At 37.6% G+C, this 10,596-nt stretch overlaps 1 protein-coding gene across 1 annotated transcript in view; it reads right to left on the reverse strand.

The window, feature by feature from the left end:
• LOC124395469 (segment polarity protein dishevelled homolog DVL-3) overlaps positions 1 to 6,582 on the reverse strand; it is a 49,604-nt gene extending 43,022 nt beyond the window's left edge. Inside the window, exon 1 of the mRNA XM_046863969.1 lies at positions 5,826 to 6,582. Coding sequence (XP_046719925.1) covers positions 5,826 to 5,986 — 161 coding nt within the window. The 5' untranslated portion in view covers positions 5,987 to 6,582. The remainder of the gene's footprint in view (positions 1 to 5,825) is intronic.
• Between the last annotated feature and the right edge of the window lie 4,014 nt (positions 6,583 to 10,596).

The following is a 10,596-nucleotide window of genomic DNA, read 5'->3' on the forward strand; positions in this document are numbered from 1 at the left end:
TCAGACATCAATTTGCACAAACAAATTTACAAGTTGTCCCCGTGGTACTATGGCTCGATTTTTTTTTTCAATCTTGCAAATGTCGATGGTGCTACAAATTTATTTATGATTATTATTTTCATAATTTTTTTACTTTTTATGTACGATAAGTTGGGACGCTTCCAGGATGTACAAATGTCCTGCCTCGTGAGATGTCTTAATCTCACAAGGGGTCAACAGAGTTCAGACGTCTCTGTGTCAGTACGTGTATTTTTTCTGTTATTGCCGTTTCAAGCCAAGTCCAGCTCCGCCTTCCACTCGCAAACCGCTGCTCATGTATAACCGCCCGTTGCCACATACATACTGTAAATACTGTAAAAGTTATACATTACGGTAATATAAATTGCTGTGTTTTGCCTAATGATGTACTGTGATTTGTTAAATTATTAACAATTTACAGTATACTACCCCACACTGGTCAGCGTTTTTTGAGACTCGTGGGTACGCTAGCCATGCCTTGACTTTCAAGTTATGATGGGTCCATGTAACGCATCTCCGGGACTTTTTACTATGTGGGCCATACACACACACACACACACACACACACACACACACACACACACACACACATAGAAAAGCGGTTGTGCCACTGCGCTTGAGCATCTTGACGCATCAAACCCTCTGGCATTGCTTTTATATTTTCTTTTATCGAGGTCTTAAATCACACACACACACACACACGCATGCAGTTCCGGACACTTTAATAAAGCTCTATATTAACACACTCCCAGTCCCAGTCACATGCAGACTGAGGCTGCTGTTGTAAACATTTCTAACAACACTGCTGATCTAAATGGATGATTTCTGCATTTAAATTAACATATACAGTGAATATGGTCATTTTGATAAATGGTCCAAAACACAAGATGAATTTGACAAACTTGAGAAAACGTTAAAAATATCACGGAAAAATGGCGCAAGGAAGTAACGCCAACAACCTCATAATGTTCAGTCTTCAAAATGTACATGTAAATGTAATATTTATAATCTATAGACGGAAATCATTTGATACCATTAAAACATTCAGTGCAAGAAACATTATTTGGCATCTACATCCTCTTCAGTGCTACACCAAAACCAGACCACTTTTGGGCTGAGGGAAAGTTTTTTTAGCTGCACCATTCCTTTACACCCCTGATCATCCATTTTCCAAACAAAACTCTTAGAAGACATAGCAAGCAGCGAACCAGCACAGCAAAGGCACGCCAGCTGGCTGCCGAACACTGAGTCCTGAATAAATATGCGAAGTTTGTTTGAGCATGTTACTGGAAAGTGAGATGCTGATGTGGAAGAAAGCTGAAATTGTAACAACGAGCGCATGTGTGAAATGAACCTACATCAGGACAATGGAATTTAGAAACCTAAAAAACGAAAATGTTATTAATTAACATCGTGCCTTCATGTAGTTCATTTCAATAAGATCAATTCATTCGATTGTGCTTCATGAGCACCAGAAGTATGTTGGGTTCAGTTTCCACAGATATCCTTGTATGCAATTTCAGCAATAAAAGAAAATTTTTGTAAAAAGGAACCAAATTACTACACACATTTATTAGTTCATTATTACAGAGCACAGCGGCGTTGAATCCTCGATCGTGATTGGTCAGAAGGTGTCGGCTAATTAACGCCACCGCTCACAGTTTACAGTTGATGCGTTCGTTCTAAAACGTTAGCGTTTCTATAGTAACAATGAATTCACAGCGTCCCGTATGGGTATAGCAGAAAATACCAGGTAACATAATTGTGAATGTGGAAGAACGTGCTGTTATAGGAAAAATGGTTTGCTTTAGGAATCGCATCAAACCAACCTTCAGTGGATGATTTCCTATGGAAACAACCTATAACAGCTTGAATATGCTGAGATGATTGTTAGCAAATATATCCAGATAAGGCGGGGCGTAGTGTACAAGCGTATGAGAAAAAACGTAATTCACTCTGAAAAATGCAGGAGAGGTAATAATGTTTTAAAGAGTCATCAATATTAGTTATGTGCAAGTTGGATATTTTCCAAAAACAATAACCAGAAAACATGTCCATGCAGAACATCTTGTAAATGAGCTAATCTGACCTACGACCACAGAGTATCCAAAGCAGACCACATGTCTGGCTCTGTTTAATCGTATAAGCTGGAGTGAGCGGCTGCTTGCTGTTTACTTACCTGAACTGGGTGCAGACAATGTGTGTGTGTGTGTGTGTGTGTGTGTGAGAGGCCTAGCCGCAATATACAGTGGATACATGTGAAAGTGCCTCACCATGCCAAGAAAAGCAACTCTCCATGGATACAAACGTGGCAGTGGGTCTTCAAAAAAACAATCTATCATAAAATGCATATCTGTTATATAAGGAAACGTGCTAGAGGTTCAGCGCATTAGACACAAAAGGGACAAAATTTTGTAGAAGCCCGACCATAAGTTTCTGTGCTTTTCGCACACCCCATTCCACATTTAACCTCCACTCTTCTGGGAAGATGTTCCACTAGATGTTGTGGTGGAGATTTGTACTCATGCAGCCACAAGAATTGTAGTAAATTCAGGTACTAATTTAAGGTAAAAGGGTGCAGTCTGGGTTCCAATTAATCTCTGATCTCTGGTGTTTAACAGGGTTGAGGTCAGAGCTCTGTAGTAGATCACTCAAAACCAATCTAATACATCCAAAGACATCCTATACACTTATGTCCTTCCTACTATGTGGTAACAATTGAGATGGAAATCAGGTCAGGTGTCCCAATACGTTTGTCCATATAATGCATGTTTAAAGTGCACTCTCAGAAAAAGGTGCCTGGATGGATGGATGGATGGATGGATGGATGGATGGATGGATGGATGGATGGATGGATGGATGGATGGATGGATGGATGGATGGATGGATGGATGGATAGATAGATAGATAGATAGATAGATAGAACTTTATTGTAATTGCATTGTACAGGTACACAGCAACGAAATGCAATTTCACATCTACCAGAAGTGCAAAAAGTAGCAATTGTGCAAAGTGACAAGTTTAGATAAATATGTAAGTATATGTAATGCATGTACACGCATATATAAATGTACAGTGAATAAATATAAATGCTATGGCAGTGATGTGTTGTAAAGGTACCACAAGTAAAAGGTTATAAGTCTAAGAAGCTAGCAGGAACAAAAGCTATTGCCTCCAGAGAGAGAGAGAAAAAAAGAAAAATTATTACAGCAATATGCTGCCTATTTGCTACTATAGTTCTTTGTAAAGTTCATGACCTGTCAGTAGGTCTCAAAGTTATCCCAAGAAACAATCAGGCTAATAAAACTAATCTTGCAGGGTGAGGGACAAAAAAAAAATTGCCTCAAATACCCTAATACATGTCTGTGTAGAGGAGGACTCGATGCTAACAGCATAAATGACTAATGCAGCCTTGATGACTCAATTTTGTAGGTAAAATTATGTTCGCTGCAGCTCGCGTGGGAACAGTCAGGTTTAGAAAGAATGGTGCGAAACACAAAAAACATTCAGAAAGCAGCAGTTGAGAATGCGAATGGCCTGATTAGTTTAAGCAGACGAGAAAGTAATGGTACCTCAAACAACCAGCAGAAAAGTGGATGAGCACAAGACCATATCCATGTTTGACTCTTTTCAACCAAAAACAAGAGACAAGCCGACAGCAACAAGGAAGTCGAAGACAGGAAAAAGGACGGGTGATCTTTTTGTGGTGACCAGGTGTCCAGAGATGCTTTTCTGCACACCACGTTTGTAGAGTGGTTGTTTTAGTTCCTGTATAAATTATCCTATTTTTGAATTCCTTTATAATATAATGCTCAATATAATCATGTTTATATTACTGAGAAAAAAAACAAAACAATTCTTTTAATCATTGTCTTCTGCCAGAAGATCAATTGCACCAATGCACTTAATCTTTCATTATGTCCACAATTCACCCGTATACACTTTCACCATGTTTTGGCTTTCTTACCTCATTTAGACAGCATTTTTGACAAGCGATAACCAAAGTTTTCCCTCCAAGAAGGATACATTTTTGAAAATGTCGCTTTCAAGTTGTCATGCAGACTAAGAAAATGGAACAAAAACATGACATTTTTATCGTCATGCAACTCATACAACTTGCAACAAACAAGATGCTGATGACATTTTTTTCTGACTTTGCAACCTTACAGTGTAACCAACGGCAACTACTTTTGTCAGCAATTGTCATGTTCATTCAAAGCAAACCAAATAGAATAGCAAACCAAAGTTCTGTACGTTTTGTATGCAATGTAGCGATATATAAGCTATATACAGTATTTTCAGATATTTCAGTGTGAACGATTCGTTTTTGGAAAACGCTTGAAAGTGTTGTCACGGATAAAACAGATCATGTGGGGGTTTTTCTGGGTGAGTGCCGTACAAAACAACTTAAATGGGATTTAAAAATTTCAGAAAAAAAAAACCGGAATCTCGAAATAAAAAAAGGAACGTGTTTCTTATCGTTCACGTCACATCTGCAATTTATGCGTTCTTTTATCTTTTCCTTATGTGGCCTCATTTTCCCAGTAGGGATTAACATAGCTGTGTTATTTCATTATATCGTACTTCAATTTCATCCAAAATAAATTATAAATGAAGGATCGCTAAAACTAGCCCAATCTGACTAGTCCTGATTAGCCCAACCTCTCTCTCTCTGTCTTTCTGTCTGTCTGTCTTTCTGTCTAGTTAAACATGCTCCTGAGGTGCCAGTGATCCTGTTCCTTTCTTTTCAGATCTGCCTGATTCCTTCTAACTCCCTACTTCTGGATGGAGTTCTCTTCAATTGGAGACCACAAGGTGCAGCTGTTGATGGTTCCACAATATCTTAGGACTGCAATTTAAGATCACTGAGTACACCTCAACAATGATGAAGCTATGATGAATAAATGTCTGTGCCACCTAGATGAGGATGGGTTCCCTTTAGAAGAGGTCTGGTTTCGCTCATGGTTTCTTTCTCATACCATCTCAGGGAGTTTTTCCTTGCTGTTGTCGCCACTGGCTCGCTCTTTAGGGATGAACTGATAAGGGATAAACTTATAGGTTGTAACATATAAATTCGTATTTTATAACCTATTTATTGCCGTGAAGCCACTTTGGGACAATGTCCATTGTTAAAAGCGCTCTACAAATAAATGTAAATTGAATAAAAAAAAAAAAAGACCTGCCAAAATAAACACATTTAGGTCGGATATCATTCACAGACCTGTCATATGATTACATTTTCACTCCATCCATCCATCCATCCATCCAGATGCATAACATTAAATCCAAGCTGAGGATCATTTCTCCCTAAATGACTTTCACCAATTTCCCCTCCTGTCCTACAGAGTAAGTGCCAAGCCTGGCTCATTCCTCACTCTTTCACCAACAGGGCTCTTATTCTTCTCTGCTTTCCCGCAAAGAGTCTGTCTGTCTGGTTGACCTGAGAAACCCTGCAGACCTCCTCAGAGAGAAAGAAAAAAAGAAACAGCAAAAGAAAAACACTTCAGATTTGCACATGCCAACCCTACACCCAATCCTATCCATATATAGCAAAGATCTTTCCCATTTCCATCATGTGTTTAGCATTTGAAAGGGATTCAGATTTATTTCATCTCAAGCTATAGAGTGTAAACATCCTTTATTTTATTTCCATTTAATCCAAACCGGTTTCCTAAACAATAAACCAGGCTGTGTGAATGGAAAAAATGTGACAGATGAGATTTAAAGACTAATAATAATAATAATGATAACGTGTCCCCCCCCCCCCCAAACAAGTGTCTTCTAAGGACAGAGAATGAAAATCTTACCCAAAATCATCGTCCATTGACTTGAAGAAAAATTTATAGTTGGGTTTATTGAGGACTTGTTTAAAGTGTGCCAGAGTGACTTCTTCGGCCGGGACTGACACTTTGACCAGGTACGGAGTCTCCTGGTCGTCCAGGTGGTAGATAATTTTCGTCTCCCCCATTGCGGCCCGCTGGGGTGGAGAAGGCCGGGAGCATCGGGACTCGCGTACCTCCCGAAGCCGCTCCTGGGCGCCGGGACGCCGGTGAAGGCTGGTCCGGTAAACCGCTGAGCTCTTTTCGGTGGAATTCTGCGCTGCAACACTTTTTTGTTGTTTTTTTTTTTTTTTAGAATATTACAGTTGAAATATCCACGGAATAAACTTCAGTCTTTAGGGTAAAATAATATTTTTTTTAATATTCCTACAAATGTTTGATATTGTCAGCCGTTTTTGTTGATAAATCGGTTTACTTTATATAACAATACACCGTAATAAACTACAAGCAATTCCTAATAGCCTGTAAACTTGTACTGGAATTCTTATACTATCTAACTGATATAAAAACGTATATGTTTAATAAAAACTGCGAACGAAACGAACATGCTAAATCATCTGGTATTGTAATAATCTTTTGCTTTGGTATTGTCCGGAGAAGCAGCAGCGATAGCAGCAGCAACAACAGCGGTCCGCTTCACAACGGACTCTGCGTGAACAAGACCGCGTTCCCTCTGTCCCTATGGAACAGCTGTCGGGTTGCCAGATTGCACAGTGTTCAACAAGAAGAAAAATCACTACAGGAAAAAGAGTTTTACATGTTCATGTCAATCGTTTATGATAAAAAAAAAAAAAATGAACTGAATAATGTATTCTTTTACACTATAATTATGAAAAAAATCAACAGAAATGTGTTTTTCCCTCATGCTATTTTAATGGTTTACCTGAAATAAATGTCACTAATTAAGGCTCCGCCCACTTTTGCTTGTTTCCATTTGTCATTATAATAAACATGTACATTTTTAATTTTTCAGTTAAATAAATAAATATTGGACATGCCTTCTTCTTTGTTGTTTTTTTCCTTCTTTATTTCTGTTGTATTAAACATTGTAAACTAAAAGTGAAGCCACTAAAATGATTACAGAACATATATATAATTATGTAGTCAATTAAAGTTGTAATAACACTAACAGGGTTATTGACTTTATTCTCACCCTTTCATCTGCACAAGACAACTGATGGTCTAAAGCACAATAAGAAGGCAAGAAAAGTCACAAATAAAAAACACACATGTGAACTGAAAACCATTCCAGGTGACTACCTTGTGAATCTGCTAAGAGAAAGGCAGGGTTCGTTTGGTTTACTACATAATTTCATATAAATTCTTTCTTTTTAGTCTTAAGTATTAATGTATAATTTATAATTGTAACAATTAAGAATAACCACTGAAGGTGTATTAACAATCACATTTATATTCAGAAATAAAAGAAATTACAAAGGTTTCCTTATTCCTGGATCTAATTAGAACAATATTTTTTGAATGAAACACAAAAATCTTTATACCATGGTCATTTCTTAATGAAGCAATAATCTTTTTCTTTTTTAATTAAGCATGCAAATACATGCATACATTATATATATATATATATATATATATATATATATATATATATATATATATATATATATATATATATATACTTGACTTCTTTCCCAGACCAATGTCTTGACAATATGATGTTTCTTTTCTTTATTAAATCTGGCAACCCTGGCCAGATGTGTATGGAAGTACCATTGCGCCCCCTGTCTGGTTTTACATGCGTGATCAAATTCTCAGTAAATTGACCACAATAAATCCTTATCAATATTTTACAGAGCAGTCTCTAGACAAAACAGAAGAATATTTCTGCCCAAAATTAATTGCACTTTATATTAAATAAAATCAGCTGCTTTGGAGCATTTCTCGAATCATCCTTAAGTAACCAGTAAGTGCATTTCTCAAAACAATTTGTACAAACAGCACAAAAAATACACTGCACTACAATATATGAAAAATGATTGTGACAAATTAAAAACCCTGAAACTACTGACATATAACCAAAAGCATAATTAGGAGAATAAAACAACTACAGTGGGGGGAATATTTATTGAATCCACAGTGGATTTTGTAAATGTACCCCATTAAAAAGAAATGTACAGTCTAGAATTTTTATGGTAGGTTTATTTTAACAAAGAGACAGAATTCTTTAAAAAATCCATTAAAGAAAGGTTATAAATCAATTTGTATTTGATCTAGTGAAATAAGTATCTGTTCCCCCTACAGACCGAAATTAGTCCTGTAGCTTTAGGAAAGTTCTCCTAATATCAACTCGTTATGTGTATAAAAGACACCAGTCACAAAATCAACCTCTTCCACTGAAACCTCTCCACCACCATGGGAAAGACCAAAGAGCTGTCAAAGGACATCAGGGACAGGATTGTAGACCTGCACAAGGCTGGAATAGGCTACAAGACCATCAGATCGTTGCCTTGGACGTATGGGTCAATGTCATGCTGGAAGACCCGTCCACAACTCATCTTCAGAGGCCAGGAGGTTCTCATCCAAGATTCTACAGCGCATGGCCCCTTTCATGTGGTGAAAATCAGCAGAGAGAATCCCACAAATCTTCTAAAAACAGCTGTCATGTTTTATTCATTACTTAATAATAGAAAAAAAAGATTTGTAGTAATTAAACACGTTTTTATAACAAACACACAACGGTATACAGTGAAGATCATTTTCATGTTTATTTTCTGTAAAACAGAAACCAAACATTTATGCGCTGGGATTATTAAGGCCACTCATGTTTGATATTTGATATACACACACACACACACACACACACACACACACACACACACACACACACACATACACATATACATATACATACACCCAGCCAGTTTAACACCATCCACTTATCAAATAGCATCCATCCATTAACATTTCCTTGGCTAACTCTAACTCCGCCCACCTCATTTGCATTTACTGTGTTGCATTTATTCCACATTTTTATCTCAAATACATTCGAGCTCCGATAAACAAATCAATTACAATATGGGGGTCAAGGAAATAAAAGCGGAGACATGAAAAATTGATTCATCACCATAAAGTTTAAACAAACACATCTGGAAACCAGTATAACCATCTCATTTCTTTCAAAAGTATTTCATTAACACACTTTTAACACACACAAAAAGAAGAAAGAAAGAAAGAAGAAAGAAACAGAATGAAGAAGAATGTGCAGGGTATACAGGAAACCTGAAGGGAATTCTTCTCCAACACTGACGTCACAACAACTACGTCTCATTGACTCGAGCTGAAAGCTTTCTTTCAGAAGGCACGACGTGTCTCGGTCTCTTCAGCACTGACACACCTGAGAGTCCAATCCAGAGAAGATGAAAAACCAAGGGTCCAGGTTTGGATAATCAAATTTATTTTCAATCCGGTTGCATATGAGGTATCATCCTTCACAGATACATATTATGTGGACAAAAGTATTGGAACACCTGGTTTTTCCATTTTGTGTTGCCTTTTCTTAAATATTGATGACAGTTTTATAGGATGTCTTTGGATTCCATATAAAGGTTTATGTAAAAGATCAAATTTTTGCTTCACTTGAACTAGGAGACCCAAACTTGACCCAAGTGAGCTCCATGAAGATATGCTTTACGTGAGTCATAGTGGAAGATCTTGAGTGACCTGTTAGAAAGCTCTGACCTCAAACCTAATAAACACCTTTGGAATGAATTCGAACGCTGACTGCACCCCAGGCCTCCTCACCTCACCTACATCAGAACCAGACTAATGAGCTCAAATCTCCCCAAGCAAACTCTAAAAATCGAGTGGAACATCCTCCCAGAAGAGTGGAGGTTATTATAACAGCAAAAGGAGACAATGTAAAATGGGATGTTTTTTAAAAAAAAAAAAAAAAAAAGAAAAAAAAAAAAAAGGACAAACGACTCTTATGGTTGTGTGTCACACAAACGTTTGTCCATATACTGTATATCAGAACGAAAATACTTTCATGTGACTCTTCAGTTTAAAATCCATCGTTTGGCTAAAAACGAATTCGAATTTATTTCATTTCCAGTTGCTTTATTGATTTCTTTGCACTTTCCCATCAAGACGTAGAGAAACAGAGATCTTTCAAATCGTGTCTCTCGCGCACTTCAAAATAACTCGTGTCAGCGTTTTTAACTAGCGTTTGAGTCGTCCGACGACAAATTATTTGCCGAGTACGAAAGCGTTTCTGGATTCGAAAATAGTCATACTGAGGACTTGCATAATAACCTGTATGTGAGAATGTGATCTTCCGTTGCATCAGGGATTTATTTGATAAAGAAATTTGCAGTTTTTCATTGGCATACTGGTATAATTTGTATTTCCTACACAATGCTGTTCGACTCTGCTGTGATAATGGAGTCGAAAGTATTTTTCCACTCGGACAGAGAAGATGCAGCGGCGCTTTACTACTTAAGACAGTCCGCCACACCTGCACGTTCCGTTCAAACAGATCGGGTTCAAAACTATTCGAAGTCCCGTGCTATTCGAGCTGTGCTAACTGTAAAAGCTGCATTGCATTCTGGGACTCCGAGACCTCGATGTCTCCAATAATCCATCGTTACTATATGCTTGAAAATAACAAGGGAGGAAAAAAATGAACAGAAAGCTGATTGTTGTCCTTCTGGCTGAGATACATTGTGATGTGATGCCAGTGCTCATACAGCACCAACCAGGAAACTAGCACCGGGATGAC

Source organism: Silurus meridionalis, chromosome 13 (genome assembly GCF_014805685.1).
Source record: "Silurus meridionalis isolate SWU-2019-XX chromosome 13, ASM1480568v1, whole genome shotgun sequence".
Classification (NCBI taxonomy): Eukaryota; Metazoa; Chordata; class Actinopteri; order Siluriformes; family Siluridae; genus Silurus; species Silurus meridionalis.